General features: G+C 30.5%; 1 protein-coding gene across 5 annotated transcripts; it reads right to left on the bottom strand.

The window, feature by feature from the left end:
• Positions 1-623: 623 nt before the first annotated feature.
• On the bottom strand, positions 624-26,150 carry LOC113380890 (junctophilin-1-like). Of its 5 annotated transcripts, none has more exons than XM_026619945.1 (6): positions 25,944-26,150; positions 12,512-12,816; positions 11,035-12,376; positions 10,568-10,812; positions 4,440-4,640; positions 624-1,553 (listed from the first exon to the last, which is right to left on the bottom strand). In XM_026619945.1, the coding sequence occupies exons 1-6, from the start codon at positions 26,131-26,133 to the stop codon at positions 1,467-1,469; spliced, it is 2,370 nt and encodes a 789-aa protein (XP_026475730.1). In that variant the 5' UTR covers positions 26,134-26,150; the 3' UTR covers positions 624-1,466. The 5 variants fall into 5 exon arrangements, with proteins under 5 accessions (XP_026475730.1, XP_026475731.1, XP_026475732.1 ...); XM_026619946.1 differs by having other exon boundaries at positions 11,044-12,376; XM_026619947.1 differs by having other exon boundaries at positions 11,035-12,367.
• Between the last annotated feature and the right edge of the window lie 603 nt (positions 26,151-26,753).

Below are 26,753 nucleotides of genomic sequence, written 5' to 3'. Positions count from 1 at the left end.
ACTTGGTCGACTTTAGATTAGCAGATCTTAAACATTTTCAATCAATAGTATCAAAAGTAGATTATTCATTAGCCATGTGGTCATTTAAAAACCCAAACTAATAAAATCGAATTGTTCATAAAAATTGATTCAGCACCAAAACAAAATACCTCATTTAACTTCAGAGGTCACATGAATTAAATTCTGTAAGTCAAACCTTAAATAATTGATTCTAACATATTTTTCATTTGCACACATTCCTAACTCTGTTAAACAAATAAAAATTGCGTTTTATAAAAACGCAATAATAAATATAAATAAATTTAGATTATTTAAATACTATTATTATTTGTTGACGTTTTATGTTAATTATATGTAAGCAAATTTGTAGCCTCTAAAAACTATTATGACTGATTTATTAATCATCTGTTACTTTATTTTTTGTTAAGTGTAGAAATTTGCCTATGGCCATTTTAATCACAATTTAATTCGGTTCTGGAAGTATAAATGTTAAACTTTAATATCCAGTACCAAAAGATTTTGATTTATAAATTTTAGGTAGATGTAATTAAAGAATTAATTTCTTTTAAGAAAACTACGATTATTGTGAAAAAGTTTTGAAAGGCTCCTATGGAATCTAGTAGTTACAAAATGGATATTCAAGATGAATTTTTCTAATATATATATAAAACATTAGCAACAAGAAACGCGTAGGTATATTTAGTGTAAAAATATCTTCTTTCATATGTTGCTGTATAATTTCATATATTATAGAAAAAGCTAATATTAAATCTAATTTTCTTTTAATTAAAATCTAAATTTTCATTTCATTATTTGAATACAACTTCTTGTATTCACTGATGAACTTAGATCCAATTCATATGAATTTAATTTGTGCTTTTTGACTATAAAGCTATAGAAAGATACTAAAGCGCGCATCTGAAGCGTATACAAATTCCTATAATCACGGTCTGTTAAAAAATTAATAATAGGAAAAATTTATGCTACTGAAAAACTACCGCCAGTAGCCTGCAGAGCGCGCTGAATTCGGGGATTTTGGAAAATCACTATTACTATTTTTGTCCAATTATCACAAACACCTTCACAATTTCCATACGCTCGCTCGTAGAGCTTTTCCTGCCAGGGCGATTGACTAGAAACTGAAAACGCCCACTGGACAAAATTTATCTGGACGCATCCGATACCTTTCAGCCATTGCGTGCCAAAAAAATGAAAAACCAAAGTCACGCGGTTTCGTGGCGAATTCGTTTCTTCCGATTTGAAGAATTCGATCGATTCTAGAATCTTTTTTGTGATTTTCTTGCATTTATTTTTTGTTGTGATTATATTATTGCCAACAGTGCCGCGGCTGTGCGTCACATGTGCTGGTCGTTAATAAAGTCTATTTGATTTATTCCCTTACGACTGTAATGAACCTATGCCTGTGATCATGGCGGCCACAAAGGGCCGTTGTGGATAGGCCGCCGCTACGTCAGCAACTTGAAGAACATTATGGCTAGCGAGATGTTGATGAACAGGACCAGCATGACCAGCTGCTGACGGGAGAACCAGTCCTGAAATTCATACAAAAGTTGCTTTTCTTAACTTCTCGATTCAAGCAATCACAACCAGTACATGATCAAACCGAAGCTTATTCAGAAATAGGCGAACGAATTAGCGTCATAGTAACACATATCTGCAAAACCGTTAGGCGAGATAAATTGATTTTTATTATTTCTTCATTATTGCCAATATAGCTCAAAGATGAAACTTGCATTTCTAGGATTTGTCCAATAAATTCTCTTTAACTCATATTAGCCCGAGGAATAATTTATAGCATTATTATAAATTAATAAAATATTTGTCAAATTTATACAAAAATTAATTAATTTCCTATATTTATAACGTCACATAATAACTATATGACACCAAAAAAAATTTATATATAAATAATAAAAATAATAATTTGTATATAGGAAAATATAATTTTCCTATTTCCTTAAAATAGTCTAGATTTTTTTTTAAATCTGAGCTAACATGGGTTAAACTAGACAGAAGATATGTTTATTATCAAAATCGAACAGTAATCACAAAAACAAGCACAAAAAATTAAAAATGTATAACATCAAATATACCAGCATTGCCTATATTGCAAATATTACACATATTTTAAAAAAAAAACAAAGTTTTCATAATAACTTGAAATCAATATATGAAATAGATAATTCAACATATAAAATAAAAAAATGATTTGACAAAATCCGAAGGCTTAGTATGTAAATTATTTTAAGCATGCCATGGACTAATAAAACGTGCATAAGTTTCAAGCAATTGTGCCAAATACTACACAAAAAATGTTTTTGCTACATTTATAACAAGTATCTGTTTCGAATCGGATCTTTACAAGGATCTTCAACAGAGGCGACGTTTAGGCAAATTATATACAAATAAAGCTTTAGAAAATTATAAAGTAAGAGCCATTTTCGCTACATTCAGATATGAATCAATTTTAAGCGTATTCGAAAGCAATATTAAATGTTAATAATAGAAATAAGTCATATCTATTATGCGAAAGTCTCTTAATTTATTGCCAATGAAATTGAGCTATAATAGTAAACAGTTTTTAGACCAATTATTATAAAATACAATTTAAAACAAATCTACAACTAATTACATGACATACCTATATATCCCTCTGTTGACGGGCGAGGGAGCATTAAAAATCAGTAATATTTCAATTTTGTGCACAGAACAGTACCACAAATTAAAAACAAAGGCATAGTACTATATATAAAGCTGTAGAGTAAACTATAATAATTTTGAGATATATAAACAAAATATTAGAAAAACGTTGAATTTGCCTATCAATCACACACTTACATCTTTATGTTTTGATACGTGTGGGATATTAGTACATGTAGGAAGTTATATTACCTAATGTGTTATATAATATAAAAAGATCAAACTGTGCAAGTTGTTGTTCACTATTACTTAAAGGCAAAATGGTGCTCAAAAATTAAAATGTTAGTATATACATATCAAAGTCATGCGAATTAGTCCTAAATAATCTGCTCAATTATATTCTAAAGGGAAAGCGTATTAATTGTTATTGATATACATTTTAAATTATATAATATCAATTGCTAATTTTTATTGTTTTTTTAGGAATATGTTAGTATATTGTGCAACATTTAGTGCAGTCTATTCAAATTCCAAGACACTAAGGACTTGCATACGGCATCGTGAGAATGGATATATTTATAGGTTTATATTACATTACTATATTATTGCTTATATATATATATATATATATATATATATATATACCACGTGTCCCAGATCTCAACATCAAGCCGAAACAACGTGATAGTATTGAACATAACTATCAAGAAAAAAATTAGAGAAAGAATTTATCTCGCGTAGTTTGAAAATCACGAGCTTATAAGTACAACCTAGAGCTTAAGTGAAAATGTGACCATTATTCGGTTATTATGGTAAAATTTTATTTATTTTCTTCATTTAAACTTTAAATCCCTAATCGTAAATAACATTTTTAGGATCACAGCGAAAAATAATGACATAATTGCCACATGTTTTTAAGAATTAAGACTTTTCGTTGAACTATGAATTTAAAATTTTCAAAATTGGTCAACCTTGAGAAGCCTTCCTTTGAAACAAATGCTCTGAAGTATGTTGGAAAAGTTTACCAAAAATCAGGATAGTAATATTTACCATATACTCGATTGTTTCACGATAAAAAAATCGAATAAAAAAATAAAAACCTACAAATAACATAATATTTCTAGTGCATTTTACTCAGAATCAATTTAAATTTTTATTTGAGATTATTGTACGCGCAAGCTCCAATGTGCAAGAAAGAAACATTTGAACTAAATTTGAGTGAAATACGTTTGCCTTTCGTGTTATTTTTAAGATTGTATTTTTTACTAAACTTTAAGGCAATCGTGTCATTATTTTTGACTGTTATCCTAGAAATGCTCTTTACCATTACGGATTCAATGCTTAAATAAACAAAATGAATATGGTTTAACCACAATAATAAAAAAATAGTTTCACCAAAACTCTAATTGTGTACTTAAAAGCTCACAATTTTCAACCTACGTGAGGCGAGATAAGTTCTTTTTCTATTTTTTTTTTATAGCGGCTTGGCATTGAGTTCTGGAACACCCTGTATATATGGTATATTGCGTAACAAACAAGTGGTACTTCAATAAGAACTACATAACTCGTAAGTGACTAATCTACAGTACAGTTTTAGGACTAATCAGTTTTCAAATTACGCAAATCATTAACTTGTTATTATAAATATTTAATTATATTATAATTAGATTCTCTTGCGCATATTTTAAAAAATACAGAGTTAGCTTTAAAATTTATATCAACCCTTGTCCCATCATGTTTTTTTTTTGAAATTCGAAAAATATTGTTTTCTGACGTACCTTGACTTGCGGACTCACAAGGTACAGCAAGGGATTGGCGCGCAACCGTTCGTTCTCGTCGGCGATGCGCCTGACTTCCTCGCGCCTCGCCGACCCGAGAGCGGATACCTCTTCGCGGGACATCGCCTCCGCGGCGTGCGGCAGTCCCTGCACGTCGGGCAGCGACTTTTTACGCTGCAGCGGCAACTGGGACGGCAGACTCTGCGGAGATCGAAAGTCGAGACGTAAATTTTGAAAAGATTGAGTCTTTAACGTATTAGCGTCAGATCTGCTCAAGCCTTTACCACCAAAGCGTCTCAAAAAAAAGAATCTGCAATGATTTACTACAGAATATAACATAACTTCTATGAAGGCGCTATCGCAGGATAGCGATCCTTCTCACGCAGACAAATAATATATAACTGTAACAAATGTAGCTGAATGTACTTTGTATAGCTTGCTATGAAAAATAAATCAAAAAAAAAAAAAAAAAAAAAGATTGAGTCTACGGACACGCTACCTAAAACTATATTCAATCGATGTTGTTGGCAAAAGCTTTGTTAGAAATAATAAATGACTGGGATACCGGTGGAATAACCACGTGATTGCATAAAATGTGTGAATATACAACATTATTAAATATTAATTTTAATATGTACGAGTTTTGTCATTATTGACACAACCAATTCCACAAGCTAAGAGCAGCTCACATAAAATCTATTACCTTACAGTGAATTAGCTACTGGGCCGCAAGTCAATCTTATCCATTGACTATAAACTTCTAATTTACAAGGCAGTAATAAAACCCATATGGACTTATGGCATTGAATTGTGAAGCTGTGCAAGCAAATCCAACATAGCGTTAATGCAACGTGCCCAATCGAAAATATTGAGGCAGATTACTGATGCTCCATGGTTTGTTAGTAATAAAACTTTACACGACGATCTTCATATTGATTTTATAAACAGAATAATACTAATCAACAGTATAAAACACTTTCAAAAACTACAACATCATTCAAACCATATAGTCACTCAGCTTCTTGAGACATCAACTTCAAGAAGACTGAAGAAGAAGCTGCCCGAAGATAATATGGAGGAACCTTAGAACTACCACAACCTTATATGAACAGAATAGTAGAATCACTTATTGAAGTGATTCTTTAAATATGATTGTAATATTGATCCGATAAATTTATATGTGTGTTTGAAAGTGTGTGTGTATGTGTGTGAGTGAATGACATAATAGCTCATAGAATAGTCATGTATTCTGATTGCTATTAAAAATAAAAATTAAAAAAAAAATATATGTACGAGTTTTGTTATTATTGACACAACCAATTCCACAAGCCTAGAGCAACTCGCATAAAATCTATTACCTTACAGTGAATTAGCCAGCAACATTTGATAACGGTTTCGATACATACATTTGAAAAATTTATGGAGTCTACATTCAAAATAGCGCAGACTGTTATTGGCAAAAGCATCAACTAAAGACCATTGAAGCCATGGCAAGACCGAACAGGGACAACGGTTAATTCGGAATTTGAGAGGATATTGAATATTTATAAATTAATTTTAATAATTGCATTGCTCACAAACAATTCGTATCGCAAACGATACAATTAGATATTAAAAACAGTTATATTGTTACATAAACTACGAATGATTTAGTTTATTATTATTCGCAAACTGACTAATTTTATTATAATTTTTTTAGATATTGATCCTTTTGTTTTGATAACATAACGGTCGTTTTACACTGATCTATAATATTTATTCTGTAATACATATTATTCAATAATTTCACCTCCACCGGCGGCGTTACGATCCAGCTCTCCGACGCCCTTCTCGCGAGAAGAGCTGGAGAGAACATGAGATCTTCTTCTTCATCGTCATCTCCTTGGTACCACATCATTTTGGTTAGAAATTGATTTCACAGATTTGTCATTATCACAATTTGAACTAAACTTCCATAAATGTTTCAGATAAAAATATAAGTGAAACCTTTGGCATTTTCAAATGTAGTAAAGCCATTTATCTAGATTATAAAATTTAAGCTTTTAGATAGCGAATATGTCGAGGTAATATTGTTATTTTTTAAAATTTTATAAGCATTATATTTTAATAAAAGATTGGGTACACTTTATTCAACAAAACACTATAAAGGTCCTCAACAAACATCCACCAGTGGCAGCTTGTATCTCCCACAATGTGCACTTAACTTATTGACAAATTATCTAACAACTTCGGTGAAAGTTATTGCCTTTGCCGCACTCCAAACATAACTGCTGCAGGTTGACCCCAAAAATTGTTTAGTTTGCAGCACTTCCGCGTTCTGATCGATGGCGCTGCTCTATAAGTTTTATTTTAGAAGCGATTGCTCGACCAGGCGTTTGCCCACGCGCCGCCCCACCAACGGAGATGTCGGTTTTGGTTATTTTGATAATTTCTAGGCAACGCCACAATATTATCGAGGCTTGCGAGATTTTATTTATACACACTTGTACTAATCGCGGAGTTTCGCTCGACGACTGGTCAGATGGTAATGTGTGATGCAGCGGTTCCTAACTTCAATAGAAATGGATAATGGAATTGATAATTGAAGTAATTGAAAATAATTATTCCTGTCGAAGGAACAAACCTTAGCCAAATAACTTCTAATGCACTATAATCTTATATATGTAATACACAGCACAGGAAATCTAACCATAGACAATAAATACCCTTTTCACATACAGCAGGGCGGGTAAATTATTTACCATTTTCTGTTTAGGGTGACTTAGTTTTGGTTACCTTCTTTTTAACATTCAGATTAAATCTATTGTTTTAATCATTAACAATGAATGAACTTTTGATTAAGGCAATGTAAAATATCATTTTGTTGAAAATGTTGTATGTATGATAACTTACTTGCACTACAGTGAATATGGATCACCTCGTTACAGCGCCACATATGTTTAAGACCTCTGTTTAGTTTTATAATATTAATAGCAATGACGAGGCTACAGCATCAATGTGAGAATATAATGTGCGATTATGTACAAGCTATATTGTACTAACCGAAGGCGGAGGACGACCCATTGTAGATGATAACATTCAGGAAAATTTATTTACACGAATAGCAAGTTTATTTTAGCAAGCGAAAGCGCTGTTCTTGCCATATTTATTTTTGAAGTTTAGTTAGTTTAGTATACATTTGCAAATAATTTATCAAACGTTGTGAACAAACACTCTTGGACGCCTTATTTTAATGCATAACAATATCTTAATAAACAATTCAATCTGTAACTCCTTAATAAACTTGTATTCTTGTTTCTATAATAAATATCTTGTAATTTATATACAAGAATGTGCAATAAGATATTGAAATGTTGCTTATTCAATTATGTTAAATTCTGATTTTTAAGTCTAACGCTAAAAACTAACTTGATTAATCAAGCCTCTGCTAAATGTTAAGGTAAATATGTACCTTCTCGTGAGATAAATATAACAATTACATTTAGTTTCTGAATGCTCCAAATGCTCAAAAGCTTTATTTCATTATTATTACTAAATTGATGTATTTATAGACTGCAGAATCAAGGCATTCAAAGAATTTGGCACACCGACTGAAAAATGTTGTTTATATGACTGAAATAAGAAGCTAATAAAATATTATCATATCGGTTAATAATTATGCGTTTTGATAATATACAGAAGCTAATAATGATTCTAGAAGCTTGAAAATATGTAAGATGTGCATTTAATTTTTTATATGTATTTAATTTACTTTCCTAGTAAATAGGCAAATCTTTTGTAAATTAAGTAATACTTTCGGTTGGTTAATCAAAATACTATAAAGAAATTTTAATGCATAATAGAATGAGAGTAGTTATTCATATTTGATATAGCATAACTATCAATATGCATTTTTTTGAAAAATAGTTATGAGTTATTTTAACAACGAGGATTTTTCTCAACTAAATAAAAGATTCGAGTATTAGACAGTTCAATTATTATTATTTTTTTTAAATTTCAATCAAATTTAATAAACTAATAGCAGTGTAAAATCGGAGTGACATTTAAAAAACAAACAGTATAATATGAAATTAGATATAAAAGTGATTTATGAATTAAATAATTCTTGCTTATTTTTAGCTCAATAAATACATAAGTGTTTAAATAAGGTAATACCTCATCAAAATACTATTAAAAATTTAAATACATAATAACAATAGTATTCATGATTAATGTAGCGTAAGTCTATAATCATCAACAATACGGTTTATTCGTATACCTATCAATGTAAAAACATGTCATAAAATAACTTTTGTTAGTTAATTCAATTTGACAAGGTGGAATATTTTTATGAATAAAAAATTGGAATATGAACTGATAACATATTAGAAAGTACGATTAATATATTTTTGAATTTCAATCAAACTTTTAATATCCTAATAAGAGGGTGAAATCGTAATGATATTCAAAAAACCTAAAAGTATGATATGGCTTATGGAATAAGGTATGTAATACTAATATCGAATTGATGTTGTAAAGCTATGATTTGACTCATTCTGAATCGAAAACTGACTGAAACACAATACAAAATCCTCAATTCTCCCTCATTGGGCAAAGTTTTTTAGCAAGCGCCTCGCATGTTCGTCCCTGAATGGAATGCTCGGAATTATTTGTTGCATTCGGTCATTTGTTCGCGGCAAGGACGCGAGGCGCTGGCTCGGGAACGAAAACTAAAAAGTCTCCGCATTCTACAGCGATTATGAAGCGAGATTTTTGGCAAATCGCCCTTCTCTGCTCACAAACGACAAGTTCACCCACCGGACTGAAGAATGTGATTTTTATTTTATTACGATTTCGTTATAATTGATGGTTTAAATATAATATACTTGATAAAGTGCGTAGAGGTGCTATTTCAACCCTTTGGACCAAACATTTTTATGATGCGATATAACAGTCATTAATCTTAGCCTTTTATTTGATGTATATATATATATATATATATATATATATATATATATATATCATTTATACCATTTTTGACTTTAGTTTTAAAATATAAATTCAAAGGGTTGGCATCTTATTGATTTTAAATACCTAATACCTAGTTCTCCGTATTTCGTAATATAAACTTCTAAATCAATTATTCAAATGGATGAAATTACGATTGTTTGAAACACGTGCATAAAATATTGTATGATATGTTTTCTCAAGGGTCGATCGTGTTATTTGCTGACCTGACAGCAATTAGATAAAAGGCCCTGGCAAAACACAATGCAACAGCACTTGAGTAATTAACTTAACCGGAATTAGTTACACATGCCTCTCCGGAGAGACTCCGTAATCAATTGGTAATGATGACAATTTTAATCTCAATTAACAAATTTGCAAACAAAATTATTTAATCAATTTTGTAGTATTCATTAATGTGATGACATAATTATAATGATAATGTGTGTTATTAATTTAAAACAGTTCAATTTATATTTGAATTTATTTTGTAAATTAAGGTATGTATTTAATTTATTTATTTATTTAGAAATTTGACATAAAATTAGATAATTAATAATACGATAAAGTTCTCAATCACTAAACTTGCATAAAATGTATATTATATTTAATTTCAATTGTTGTTATCGCATAATAAATTTTATATAGAATATGTGATAATTTAATTTAGTGACAAGAATTGTGAATGTGACAATTAAAAATTTATATTAACTTCGCATGGATAATTTGAGTAATAATATGTTAGTGAAATTCATATCCAATACATGTAAACAAATAATTAAGGATGCCTACCATATCAGAAAATAGCTTAATTAAACTGTAACTGTTGCACTATAATTTCACAGCGTTAATTAATTATTTCAGACAATATATGGGAGCATTGTAGCATAAACATGTCAGCTAGAATTAGATCCATAATGTTTGAAAGGTATTATAAAACCAAATCGAATATTTCTAATTGGTTTGATATATAGAAATTGACAGACCGTACGATTTCAAATGAAAGGTGCTAATATTATTTTAAAATCCAATTTGGTGTAACACACAAACATTCTTCAGGTCTTGGAAAATGCAATTAATAGCACACAATCAAACAAAAAATATCAAAATAAAACGCATAATTACATTATGCAATCACTAACCTTTTTCCCTACTGCCCCTCCTCCGCCACCGCCTCCAGAAGCTTTTACGGGCGAAATATAAAGACTCTCTGTCCGTTTCGGCTGTCCAGGCGAAGGTATTATGTCCTGGCCCAGAGTTCGCTTACGCAGCAGGACATCTTCGAATGGAGGTTGTGATGGTGGTGGCGAATTTGCCTTGGAACCGACATTATTGAATGGAGTCGTGCCGCGCGAACCTCCACCTCCGGTCATTACAGAACCATTACCTGCAAACCGTAGGACATAATTATTCAAGTTGTTTTAATAAGCATGTCGTTGTTGAAATGTTAGAATAAAGTTGTTGGATTATGTAAAATTATTAGTTAATGATAGATATATAAATGTATTTGTAGATTTAATAAATTCAACAATAATAACGTACGAAATCCTAATACATGTTATGTGAAAATAGATTAATGCAGAAAGTTAGATAAAAAGAGTCAACGTACATAAGTTACCTGGCAAAGGCGTTGTACCACGCATTTGATTCGGCATCGGCGTAGTTCCTCTTACTGCTGATCCGGCTCGAATTCCACGATCTAGTATATCTTGCGGGCTCGTAGCTCCTCGGTCCATGGATGGCTGACGAGAAGGCACTCCTCCTAGTCTACTAGCTGCGCGCGTGTACCGATCCACACTAGAATCTCGTGATGGTGGCCTTTTGTAATGATCGAAATGATCTATAGAACTTTGTTGCACCAAACTCGGTCTTTCTCCCACTTGTCTTGAATTCCTACGCAAATTCGAACTAGGATGTCCACCAGGTCCTATACTGTTCCCCATTAGCTGCTGCTGTGAGTCTCGAATGTTATGCGATTCATACGGAGCTTCGTTGTGCATAGCTGAGTCTTGTTTGTTATATTGATTATGTTGTGATACTGATGATTGATTTTGTGAAGCGTAGCTGATGTCATTAGAAATACTGTAATCAGCATTTGTCTGTTGCTGAGTTTGTTGTGTTTGTAGTAGCTGAGGTTCAGATGGTCTTCTCGTTGAAGGATATCTATCAGATAAGTTCAAACTTACAGTAGGTTTATTAGGGACATTTTGATTTGTGTGTTCATTTGGTGCTTTTTGCTGATGAAGAATTGATTTACCGGGTAAGGCACCGTCTGGAGGAGGTCGGAATTTTTCACGCAGTCGTATTCTTTCGGTTAGAGGCTTAAAATCTGGTGCAAATTGCTTTGCAGTAGCCTGAGCGATATCTGAATCTTCTTTGGCGTGGTCGGCAGCCATATCGGCTTGTTCGCCTTTACCCCTTGCAGTGGCTGTACGTGAAATTGCAATATCAGCCTTTTGTAACGCAATTTTTGAAGCTCTTTGAGCTGCATTGACAGCGGCATCTATACGCTCTCTGAATTTAGCCGATCGAATAAGAAATAAATGTTTCTTTTTTTGACTTGTTATTAGAACATTATTTTTATATTTGCCTTCTTCCTTAGAACCGTCCCTAAAAGTGGTTACACCATAACCGTATTTTTTATTAGCAAACCATTCTCCTTCATAACGTAAACCGTCACTACGTTCACTTATACCAAAACCAGTTCTCTTATCGTTTTTCCATTCACCCATATAAGTCTCTGTAACGCTTCCATCCAATTGTTCATCTTCCACTACAAAACTAGCATTGGAATCTGTATGAACTGAAGCATTTGTCATGGAGTGTGAAGATTCTGTACTCATCCACGATGCTGAAGATGCAGTCGAACGAATACTACCGGAACCACCGGCGCCTCCAGTTCCGCGTTTCTCCAAATCTCCCGTACTTCTTTGTTTTCGAATCTTCAGTCCCTACGGGAGTAGTACTGTTACGACATAATAGAACTAATTGTCTGGATACGTTCAAAAATACTTTTTAGTTAATATCAACAACAAGGTTGGACCATATTATATATATTAATGAAACATTTGTCTACAGAAACTCACCGACAACAATCCCTTCTTGGTCTTTTCTACTAAGCTATTTCGTCGAGCTGGTGGTTCGTCGCTGCGAGCTTTGAGAACAAAGCCGCCGCGCGAATCATCCACTCGATGATTTCGTTTTTCGGCAGGATCAGGCGTGGGCGCCTGTCCGGGTGCGGCACCCGCTCCGCCTTCGTTGCTCCGGAGTGACGTTAATGAGGCGCGAAGCGATTTATTCGGCCGATAGTGGGACGCCAGGCCGAACGGTGCAGACGATCGCACGCCGTAGCCGTGTCGCATGCCACGCAACCATTGCCCCTGGTACGTGCCTGGGGAGAATTCAACAGCGATGTCTTAATTAGATTCGAGACAATGTAAATATATACAATTCATATAAATAAAATACACACATATATATACATTTTTCCAAATTTAATATTTGCATACGTATACGATAAAATTGCAGATATTACGTATCATACCTGTTTAGGAAAAATATAGACCATGAGATAGATTTAGTAGATTTTCGTAAAATCTACTAAAAACTAGTGGGATGGGTGGCATCGTGCTCTAAGGCAAATTGCTGGAACTTCCCGTACCGTAACGAAATGTTCGAGGAATACTGAATGTTTTCAAATAGATTATTATAAATATTGTAACATTGTCTAATATTTATAAGAATTATATAAACTGAAATGCAAAGTTGAAATTATTTGTTTAAAGTATATTAGAACTATAGTCAGAATTAAAAATAAAATCTGAATTATTTTCGATATACATAAAATTAAAAAAAAAAAATGAAACAATTTTTTTTCCAAAATCAATTATTTTGTTAGGACAAGCATAAAGTTCTTTGAATCAATCAAATCGGACGCTTTTAGTTCTCTCAAAAACTGCCATTTTTTACATATTTAGCTCCGTATCTTCGAAATGGCTGGGCCTGCCTTTGCCAAAAACTAATAAACACTTCTCCCAATCATTACTAAGAAGAATGTTTTTTAGATCATTCAAATCGGATACTCCGTTCTCTCAAAAAGTCGATTTCTATTTTCTGCACTCTTTGCTCCGTATCCTCGAAACGGCTGGACCTGCCTTTGCTAAAAACTAATCAGCTCTTTTCCCTATCGATAGGAATCGAATGTTTTTTGAACCATTCAAATCGGTTGATCCGTGCGCCCGAAAACGTGACTGGAAATTTGTATCCATACATACATACACACACACATCCATTTTTTCTGAGGTATGTCAAAATGTTCAGAAACCTTCAAAAATTCGTCAAGAAATGTGAAAATTTCGTCGAGAAATGTAAAAATTTTCAATTCCGATTTTCGGCCCATTACAATAACTTACCCTACGGGAAGTTAATAAGCAGTTTTTAGAAACCACGATTGTCTAGTCAATCTTTAACGAGTTTTGTCATAGTTTCACTAAATATCATATTTTACTAAATACTAATTTTCATTAATAATTACTAATTTATCAAGGTCTGCTTTTACCAAAACTACAAAAAAGTTTAAAGGAACACTTGCAATAAAAAAGCTTCAAATAAATGTTGTATAATCAATAACATCCAAGTGTTACAATCCGTGCTGACAGTGCGCAACCTTGACCTGGTATCTGCACATACGAAATCCCACCGCAGAGATATACTCGAATATATCAGAGTAACTTTATTCAATCGTTAAATTTAATTCTATAATTTATAATATACACCCTATATCAACAGACAATAATACATTACCCCGTGTGTAATATAAAAACAATTGGGTTGACCGAGAATTAAAAAGATCCACCAACGATACCTCAAATACCATTAAATTTAGTATTTTTTTCTAAATGGGGCAAAAAAGACCAAGTAATTAAAAAAACAGCAAAAAAAAACATTTCTACAATGATGAATTAGTTGGGGGTTTCACTGAATATGGTCAGATAGTTATTTATTTGATATTTCTTATTTGTTGTGATATAATTTGTTTGATTTTCACAATATAATTGCTCAAAGTAAAATTGGATGTTTGTTCCCCGCTTTACCCTATATGTACATCGTGATTGTTTTTTATTTAATAGATTGTGTAAGTGTTTATTATCCTGTATCAATTACAAGTTTTGTTATATTGAAAGTTTTAACGTTGCACTATGGTTGCACCTAAGATTTGACAATATTTTATTTTAAACTACACACAAAATGATTTATCATTGCACAAAGTAATTTAAATTATATTTGCATATTATATGTGTTAAAGTACACAAATTTAGCAGTTGTATTACATATTTCATCCGTGGGTGCAAAATAGAAGCCGTGCAAATGCTCTAGAAGAGCTTAGACACTTGGCGCCTGGCATAATAAAGATGAAATAAATCGTCTGCTAAGATTACAAAGCAGCTGATCAAGAATTATACACATGAATATATATATATATATATATATATATATATATATATATATGCTTATTTCCTCATTTGCATCATTTCACAAATCAAAACAATATAAATCATTGTTCATTGCAGAAATAAACATTTATATAGCACCCATTTTAATAAAAATAACATTTTTGCATTAGTTATTAATACAAATATGAGAGTGAAATAATCAAGATGATTCTCTAAGCAATATTAGAAGTCCTTTATATATGAATGAATGCGAAATGTTTGAATACGATAATTCACCTTGAACTTCCGCGCTGTGAAGCTTTCTGAAATGAATTCCTTTGAAAGTTGTATCAAGATGAATTCCGAACCATAAAGCTCTTTAACCACATAGACCGATGATTATAATGCGGTACCAGAGATAAATTTGCTTTTTTATTTAAATATTTTACAAGAATTTGTGAAAAGAATTTAGCAAGATGAATAAAGCATATTTTCATTGTCTCGTAATAAAACTTTTAAAAGTCGAAGATAACAACATCATGGGCTAGAAATTTAATTAAAAAGCGAATAATATACTCGAGATTGTTGTAATTTTTAAAATTTTGAATTCAAGGTGTTGAATTCAGATACTGTTCAAACATACATATTACAAAGCTAAATAAATAAAGCCACATATATCACTTACAAAATTCTCATTATATAAGAGTTTATTCAAAACTTGCAAATGAAACAAAGCATTGTCTCGTAATAAAACTTTTGAAAGTCGAAGATAACAACATCATGGGCTAGAAATTTAATTAAAAAGCGAATAATATACTCGAGATTGTTGTAATTTTTAAAATTTTGAATTCAAGGTGTTGAATTCAGATACTGTTCAAACATACATATTACAAAGCAAAATAAATAAAGCCACATATATCACTTACAAAATTCTCATTATATAAGAGTTTATTCAAAACTTGCAAATGAAACAAAGCATTTTCATTCTAATGCTTTAGGAATATTTTATAATTTTAGGAATTCAAAGCTTTGGTATAATCTGAAATCTACCGCAGAAAAGCTCATTGTGTGAATTTGCATAGTTCACGCCAAATTCGCAACGGAAAATAATTTAAATGTCATGTAAAAGGTTCTTAGAGCAACTTTAATTAAACAATAATTCAAAATATAATAAACTGTCTGTTACTCTCACAATGCAATGTTATGTATTGCAATTAGACACCTGATTTACTTAATAAACGAATAAAAGTAGGTTCAATGTTATAATTTTAGACATATTTAGACATATTATTTTGAAATCTGCATTGAAAATTGAAGTTTTAAGAAATAATAGCTTGAGATTTAATAAAATGAAATACATTTTATATTACCATTGATCTAGTAGATTATTTAATAAGTCTGTATATTCACTGTCAATTTTTACTTATATCACATCTTACTTTTATTCATTGACATGCAAAGGTGAACACGCATACAATCCCATGTGACAAAAGTATCAAAATGCCAAGTTTATATTATTCCCTTCACAGAAGCAACACGTGAAAAACTTTTTGGATAAGTAATTTCGAAGGCATCCTGCACAACTTACAACTTCTGTACGATCCGACATTACTAATATATTTCAACTTAAGAGGATTCAGTTTTATTAACTTTGTTTTGACGTCGACAACCAAGACAAGTTAGAGTTTTCCAATAATCAGAAAGGAAACTAGTAATAGTTTTTTTCATATCGTTTTCTGTTATTTAGTATTGAATCTGGATTTACTATTTTGTTAGAGTTACGATTTTTTTTGTAAATTAATAAAAAATTTAAGTTTCATATTTATAAAAAATGTAAAAGTTATGAAATGTATGATATTTGTAAGTTATGATATATTTACAAAAACTAAAAAATCGAGTAATTTAAAACAAATATACAAGGTATGCCAGAACGTAACGTCAAGCCGAATCAGGCTGATAGTATTGATATTTATATATGTGTTTATAAATAAAATAATTATATATAACATAAATATATAGCACACATTTGACATTGCACATATAGCAAATATTTTAAATCATTTATTATTATTATTATGAAAAATATTGATTTCAAAGCCAAAACTATATTCTGAATTAATTTTAGAAAATGAGTCAATTTACTTCGGACAGGCCCTAAAAGTATACCTTTCTCAATATTTTTCCTATCTATTCATATTTCATCAAAATTCACACATGAGGTCGGAATTGTCTATAAATGAAGGCGTTTTCGGTTCGGTTTTTATATAAAAAAGATGACCTCTCTAACCTTGAATACAAATTCATGTGCGGAAAATGTTGGGTAAAATTGAACTACGAATCTATCAGGAAATTGGAAAAGTTATGTAGCAAAAAGAGAAGAGGCCATTGTACCTTGTGCTAAAATTGAGTGGTCTGAGGCCACACAAAAGTCGTACGTGTCTCACGATTTATGGAAGCAACACGTTGCCGGAGAATAAGTTGTACGACGAATTGGAACTTCATTGTTTGAATATGGTATTTGATGATAATATTTCATTATATAGATTCATAATAGAATAGATGATTTATCTATCAAAATACCAACAATACAACATAAAATAGGCCACGAATTTTTCAAAAAAAAGTACTATTATATGAAACGTGTCATTCTCTTTACATTATAACATGTTTGATGTTTCTGTACAACTTCTCAATTAAAGTTATATTTCAAGCCTGATATGGGATAAAATTGATATTTATTTATCGTACATTGGCTTAAAGAATATCATTATAATAACTTAGTTTATAATAATATTTTTCAAGATTGAATAGTTATGAAATCTATTTATTGAGAAATTAAATAAACTAAATATTTTATTATTTTTTATATATTATTTGAACAGCGATAAGAACTTCTATGAACTGTTAGAGCAATGCAAACAGTTGTCCCATCTCTAAGTGATAAATTTTATTATAACAGTTTCTGTAATAGTGATGAAATTTTCATTGAAGCAATACTGGGTAAGGGATATATTCACTTAGAAATATATTGCTATCTTTATTTAAAAGAAAATATCAATATCACTACTGCTTGACATCAAGCTGCCCGTGACAGGTATCAGACCTGAGGTCTCTGATTCAATTTCCATAGCTCTAACCACTAATCTACGAGTGAACCCAGAAATTTAACAAAGAAGTAGGTGTTTTAGTGCATTGAGAATGAATAACAAAAATGTGCAAGGTAATAGATATATGAACCAATCAATGAATAAACAGTTAAATACATAATTCAAGTTAAATTATGGACAATAGATACAGAAATTCAAAAATAAGAAAATAAGTGAATGAATAAATAAACTATAACAAATATAATAAACAGGTCATTAATAAATAAAATAAATACTTAGTAATTATATAAATAATAGATAAAAAATGAAAAAATATTAGTAAATAGTTTAATAAATAAATATGTAATACTTTATCAATAAAATAAATAAATTCAGCAAATTATTGCTATATTAATGAAAATTATTAGTATAGTAATTAAGAATTATTATGAGAATTTAATAAATAAATGAATAATAAACTACTATCCAGGTTTGACTATAACTCCTAAAAAGTCGGGGCAAAAATAATAAATATTATCGACCTCGTACTTGATATTATCTTGTAAGCAGCTGAAAACTTAATAGTAAACATGAAAATATTTATATTAAATTAGAAAAAATTGATGCGATTTTAATTGCCTTTAGTGTAACTATCCATGTAATCAGCCCCTATACCTGAGCTATGTTATATTTATATTTTACTATACAAGCGGATTATAATAAGTAGTATAAATACAGATGACTTTAAATATAAGTCCTTATGAAAGATTATATATAAATGCATTAACTTTGGATTAAATAATTAAAAAGTGATATTGTTGAGCCTATGTGCAAGTATATAACAATACGATGTCTGCGGGGTTAACTATCGATCCTGCCCCGCCGAGCGAGAAAAGCGTCCCAGTCAGAGAGCTACGGGACGGTCAGAGGTAAACAGCCAACTTTTACATATAGGCCGAAGATATTTTCGTAGAATTGAAAATATAAACGAATATTTAATCTATTCATGAAGCTTTGTGTATATATCACATATTTTATTAATCATACAGACCAGGGTTCGAACCTCTTTGCGGACAACATGTTATCAAGCAGTCGTTATATTGATTTTCATTCAAAAATATAATTCTAAAATATATTTTTAAGTGAAAATAGTCCTTACCCGACATCTAATTAATTAATATATAATCACTGCAAACCTATCAAACGTAAATAATTCAAGAGTTGAGTACAATAGCATCTAGGACTAGGAATAAAAGCATATAATAAATTATTAACGATGTTTGTAATATATTAATTTTAATTATATTAAAAATAATGCTTCATTGAACAAATAAATAAAAAATCGTGGATGTCAAATCTTGAAAATACATACAACAATATTTTCGCCCTATTCTAGTTTAACCCAGTATAAAAATATAATTATTAATTTTTTATTATTTTGTCTGATCGATATTATTACATATATTTTTGTACTGTGTTGTTTACTATACAAATGCCTATAATTGATTAAAGCCTTGAATCTAAATTTTATATTTTTTCGCAAATCTTATACCAACAAACGAATTCAATAAAAGATAATGTCACTAAATATTGGTGCAATAGTTTTAATCATGCTGAAGTACCCTTACATTTAAAATATAACTTCTCTAAGTCAACGGATTGAGTACATGTATTTCACAGGCCAATTAAATCCTTATTCCACCCGGATAAACATCTCTGAAACACTTTAGAAAGCCATTGGGTAAACCCGTAAACCACAATTTCCAGTCACTAGATATGTGCATAACAAACTTATATATATATATATATATATATATATATATATTAAATGTTAGAGTCTTGGATTTGTGTATATTTTGTAGAGTTTCGAACAAGAATCCAAAAGTAATAAAAAACAAGAAAAGTTTTTTTAAAAACAATTTCTTTATCTATTTATTTATTTACTGTCGATGTTTCGGAACTAGGTAGGTTCCATCTTCAGGACATCTGTCAAGAAACATGATCTTGATGAGATTTAAGCAAACAATATGTTTAAGAGAAGAAAATGGATTTTTCTTAAATAATAAATTAGTTGAAAAAATATAATAATGTACAGAAATATGATAAAATGATCAAAATGAAAATGATAAAAATAAATGAGTGGAGTATCTAACAGGATATTAAAAATGATAAAATTTTTTTTGAAAGGTTTGAAACCTTTTCTTAAAATTTTCCACAACTTTCAAAAAAAAATTTATCATTTTTATTATTCTGTTAGATAATGCACTCATTTATTTTTATCATTTTCATTTTGATCATTTTATCATATTTCTGTACATTATTATATTTTTTCAACTAATTTATTATTTAAGAAAAATCCATTTTCTTTCCCATATTGTTTGCTTAAATCTCATCAAGATCATGTTTCCTGACAGATGTCCTGAAGATGGAACGTACCTAGTTCCGAAACGTCAACAGTAAATAAATAAATAAATAAAGAAATTGTTTTTTAAAAAAACTTTTCTTGTTTTTTATTACTTTTTGGATTCTTGTTCGAAACTCTACAATATATATATTAGCTTTTTGTATTATAAACCAAGAGCAAAAAAGCGGAAGGGAGATATTTGACAACCTAATATATATATATATATATATATATATATATATATATAGGCAAACCGATAGACGTCATCCTATACACACGTGCACAATTCAAACATTCTAATATTCTAATTTTCTAATATATATAAATATATGCAATTTAAAAATGAATTATGATTATAAAATTTGCATCCTACCCACGATTGAAACTATATAGCAAAAGTCACAGCATCTGTATTTTAGCTATCTTAGCCATGAATTTGTGCCTATCATGCAAATAAATTTGCTATTTAAACCAAAAAAAACAAACTGTTTCTGTCATCAATATTTAAAAATGTGTGAATATTATATACAAATATAATGTTCGTGTACTATTTTAGACACACATCGATGATTGTATGCAGAAAACGAATGAAAGTGTGTTGCATTTAGTTACCCTTCCCTAGCTCGCGTACTAGTCGCGGGGTTTACGTAAAACGCAGTTCCACAACCAAGTGCGACCTAGCATCTAGTCTAGGGCTGAATGCGGGAGGCCGAGGAGGCCGAGGGTGCCACCTTGGTCCAAGGTCAGAATGAAACTGGATAATGCGACGCTATCAGGTGGTTCGGTCATTCTATTTTTACCCGGATCGGATTTCGCTTTGGGTTAATTTGTTTCACGTTTTGTTATTCCTATTTTCACCCGCGCACACGTTGCGCTATTTTTAGACGACGCCGACGCCAGCTGATCGCTGTGCGTTCTTTGGGTGCATTGCAAAAAACGATGTACCTTTGATAAACAGATCGATAACATGGACATGTGGATGAAAATATTATACCAAACTAAATTGACACCAAACACGTAGAAGGTACTGTAATCTGTGATTCATTACTGTCTAAATATGAACTACCCTATCACTTGTAGATCAGAAACCAATAGATCAGACATCAATTGTAATCGATGTGAGACATATTTTGAGCATAACCAATATTAAATTTTGTTATGATTTACATGTAATAAAAATTCACAAACCAATTGTTGAATAAATCATTATGGCCCACCAGGGTTAGTGCTGTTAGAGTTAGAGTGGTGAGTTTATTGGGAGTCCCAAGATCAATACCTTCCTTGGTCAGTCTGATGTCAAACATAAGTGATATCGGTTTTTACTTGGAAATATAAATATCAATTATTTAATGTAGTGGATTAGAACTAGAATGAACTGTTTTGCTTGCCATCTATATAAGCGAAGTAACAATAGTTAAGTCAAATCATCACAACAGCTTATAGGACCCTTAAGTTTTGATCGCTGTCCAAATAACAACAAAAAATATATCATAAGTTCTGGCAAAAGACATATATGCGTAATATTGAAATCATGGTACATGTTGAACTGCGTACAATGTGCTTATAATACATTGAAGTATCATAGAATTGCGATCTTTGGAAAGAAGTAGAGCTAGGAGGGCCAATTAGGACAAATTAGTTTAAGAGAAATATTTAATTCTAGGGCCTCCCCCCATGAATTAATGCCTAATGGCGGTTTTCATGGGGACAAGAAACAAGAAATAAGCGATAGTTGTAGTCGGCATTATATATGCAGGCGGTATTGAGTCCGACTAACCCAGACAAAAGACCTAGTCTCGTATACGTAAGCACATTACCTTTGCTATGTCAAAAAGACATTGAAATAATGTATATGTAATAAATTTGTATCAGTTTCTGAATCAAATCGAAATTTGAAGAAGACTATTTTGTGTACAAAATGTACAAAACATGCGTACTTTATCTGTTAAAAATCAAATTTAGAATATAGCGTATTTATAAAAATATAACCACAAACTATCAACATATCGATCAAACCGGCGAAACTTAAAGATCTCCGTCTATTTTGTGTCCACAATAAAAATTAGTATATTTAAAAATATTGTGTATTTAAAAATATAGCCAATAACGTCAATAAATTTTATATCATCATGTAACAGATGTTAATCAAATCTAAAATCTAATGAATCAGTTAAATCATGATAGCCGCGTGACTAACGACGCGATTCGGGCTTCGTGAATCGACAAAGCCCCCAGGCATGTCTTAAACGCATAAATGTCGATCGGAATATATACAAACACCCAAGTTTATGTTCTCCTCCATTCCGTTTCCGAATTTCAGATTGACTTAATCATCACTATTTCTGAAACTCCATGTGACGTAGTGCGTATCACAAAAAAACGAACAAGACGATGCACTAAATCTTTAAATTTCAAATGGAGTCTAACAATTTTATAAATAGTTAATCGTAAATGTTTTATGTTGTTTATTATCATAACACAATTGGACTGACAGTTTTAACATTAATATAAAATTTGTCGTGGACCTGAAGTTGATCTACATTCTTTATTACGGCTTATATAAATTCTATGTATATATGATTAAAAAACCAAACTTTTTTAAAGTTTAATTTATAGTTGCCACAGAATCGAAAAGATACCCACAAATTAAGAAGGACTATTACCCAATTAATTCCAGCTTCGGTTAATTACCTAGCTATTTGAAATTTAAATTTTATACAATAAATGAAATGTTCCATTCAAAGCAGATACTAATATAAGTATTGTATATGAAAATTAATCCGGTGTTTGGTGAATTTTTAAACACTCTGTGATTAAAAATAACCATTTTATCACTTCGTTGTTCTACTTTTATTCATCATGGAAAAATTGATTGAGCAAAACTTTGTGTAAAAATCACAGTCTTAATAAAAATTATAAATTGTAAAATTGTACAACTTTATCACAGCAAAAGAGCTTGGATTATGAATGCGTAATATAATAAAAGCAAAGTCTCAAATAAGATACACGAGACCTTAGGATAAATATAAAATCTATCATTATATACCGTAGTCTGTAATCTTCCAATCATAACACAAATATTTGCTTTGCGGTAACGAATTCCTAAAATAAATACATGGATGCTCCTATTAAGTACGGTTTTGTATTCTTGCCTTGATTTTGATTTCATTCACTATTTGAAGACTTGATGATTGAATAAAATTAAGTTGTAAAATTTTGCGAAAGCAAACGACGTAGCTATTCACAACTAAGATTATAAAATTTTAAAAATTCGTCTTGCTATCAAATTAAAATTTCATACATATCCAGTGATATCAATCAATCGATGCTAATTTATTTCAAATGATACTTATATTTCAAATTGTTAATAGATATGTTTTGTTTCCTAAATTTGCCGATAAAAACATTCTATTAAATTTGGTGAATTTTATATGCATAAATAAAGTACCTAATCTGAATGATATAAATTTAATAATTTAGAACACTATTGTGATAAAGTTATTAGGTCTTAAATATTACTAATTTATTTATTTCACACAATAATATTATTTAACTAACAATAAGTTAATTCAAAGCATGATTTTTCATCATTATCATAGTAAAATTCAAATATTATCGGCTAAAGGCAATTTAACGCCAACACGAAACAGGCATCGTATTCCTTTTACGAGTAATTTATGGTTAAGTGAGTGTCATAAAAATATAAAGATGAAATTTATGACAAAAAGATCGTATTACGATACATGTACCAGCTTCTGGATCGGATGTATACTACTACTCCATTTCAGAAACTGAACTTTTTCTAATGACTTATTCATGAAAATTGTAGTATAACTTCATCACAATGGACCGAAAAGACTTTAATTTTCTTTTCCGCGTAATTAATATTTATCATATGTATGTATGAAGTGTACTCAATATCATATTTTTGTAAAAGCTAGGCTCGATAGTAATTTAACTTACGAAAAACCTAGTTGTAACTGGCATTGTGCGTAAGTTGTGTAACGAAATAATTAATAAGAAATAGAGATAATGGGTTATAAGATTTATAATTATGCCGAGTTGTTTTATGGCCTTATAATTCTGAAAACTATTGCAAATTATTTAAACTAGTTGTAACTGGCATTGTGTGTAAGTTGTGTAACTAAATAATCAATAAGAAATAGATATAATGAGTTATGAGAATTATAATTATGCCGAGTTGCTGCATGGCATTATAATTCTGGAAACTATTGCAAATTATTCTATTATTCTCAAACTTGCTAATTATTTTACATAAATAGTCAAAATTTTCATATATTTGAAAGAAAAATAAACAAGCGTCTAACATACACGGTGTATTTTTTAAAAGTGTGGTCTATCATTCCCAACTTTAATAAATACTTATAAAAAAACACCATTATTTTAAAACGTTTTTCAATAAAGCTCTATCGATCGTCTCGTTAAACTAACAAACGCGAGTTCTTTTCGAAATATATCAGATAAAAATTTGAATTCAATTTTTTTTTTAATTTCGAAATCGATTCAACCATATACTTTTAGTATCAAAATTTTCTCCAATATTAGTTTCAATTGGAATTGGTTTACGCAGGGAAAATATTAACGCAAAGTGGATTTTCTGACGAAACAAACTTCTCCTTAACTGAAAATTAGTATTTGTATTTAGTTATGTTCATTTACTTATGACAAATTAATTTCATTTATCAGCTGAATGAACATTTCTCATATTAGTTAGCCCATTGATCAAAATACCAATTGTTGTGAATGAAAAATTGGAATCAAAGTAATTAAGTTGCTTATCGATTATTTAAAATTTGAATAATTCACTATGTAATTCAAATAAGTAAAATATCACACTTTTGCTTCGAGCGTTTCTTCCACAGGAGTGATGTTGCTGTACGAAACATTAAAGCGTCCAAGTATTTGTTATACAAAATGTTTTCAGATGAAAATAAGTTCATTCATTTACTTTTCAATCATTATCAATTAAAATGTGCAACAGCAATTATATCCTATATAAAAAATGTATCGCAAATGTGTTGGTAAGCGTATAACTCAACAACGCTTGAACCAATTTGGCCAATTATTTTTTTAAAATGTTTGTTCAAGTCCAAGGATGGTTCTTACGGCGAGAAAAAATCGAATAATTGCCGGGCAAACCCTAAAAACAAAGCCTTTTCTTTTTTAATCGAGTAGGCAACGAAATTTGTAGAAAAAACAATGATCTATGTCATGACATTTTGTGTAGTTTTTGATAATCTAATTTTCAATATATTTTATATTAGCATAGAAATATCTTTCTATTAAATAACGAGCTATATTGGCAGCCAAAAACATTGATGTAAATGAATTAAAATAAATTATGATTTGCATGATTAAAATTATTTACTTTTAATGCTTATAGTGTTTTATTTAATTATTCTTAATTCACACCGAATTATTACCAGGGTGACGGTTCTGTTCGGTATAATTTTTTGCAAAGAATAGAAAAAAGGTAGGAACAAAACACCGCCACATTACAAATTTTTTTGACAGGACAAGTTTGTCGGGTCAGCTAGTTTAGAATATAAATATCGATTATTTAACAATGACTGACCTCCATCAGCGTAGGTTTCCGAGCCGTAACCGTCTTGGAGTCCGTTGGCCCACGTCCCTTCGTATTGGCAGTGCTCGTGGAACTCTGCCGAACGCCGTATCGGCCCTTGAATCCCTGGGTCCACTCGCCCCGGTACAACCACCGGCCGCGAGTCTCGACGCCGAGGCCGTGCCTTTTGCCGTTTTGCCATTGACCTTCGAATGCACTCCCACTGAAAGTGAAATATAATATTAGATGAGCGATAATAATAAATATAATTATATTTTATTAATTGATTAATTTTTATAATGTTATAATTTTATATATTAGTGATAGTCAACATAATAATACCAAGAACTCAATTGAGCTTAATCTTTTTTTTTCTCTCTCTATCTCCTACACATATATATTATAATATATATATATATATATATATTTTATTAGGGTGGTCCTTAAAATGGTCATTTTCGAATTTCCTTGCTCCCAGAGGCTCAAATGGTTCCAAACTGATAAAAAACAATTCTCTGAAAGTTTTAGCTCTTAATATTAACGTTTAGATATAGCGCAATTCAATCAAACTTCGTATGGAAATAGCATGGAAAAAAATTTGAAAATTTTAAAAAAATGTTTTAGGTATAACTTAGCGACAAATGAGTAAGTTTTATTCATTCATTTATTCGCTAAATTACATCTAAAAACATTTTTAAAATTTTTGAAATTTTTTCCATGCTATTTTCATACAAAACTTTGATTGAATGCGCTCTATCTAAACGTTAATATTAAGAGCTAACACTTTCAGAGAATTGTTTTTTATCAATTTGGAACCATTTG

Source organism: Ctenocephalides felis, unplaced genomic scaffold, assembly GCF_003426905.1.
Source record: "Ctenocephalides felis isolate EL2017-DRISC unplaced genomic scaffold, ASM342690v1 CF-g0.4_SCAFFOLD_02449, whole genome shotgun sequence".
Taxonomy (NCBI): domain Eukaryota; kingdom Metazoa; phylum Arthropoda; class Insecta; order Siphonaptera; family Pulicidae; genus Ctenocephalides; species Ctenocephalides felis.
This window is presented reverse-complemented; position numbering and strand designations above follow the sequence as displayed.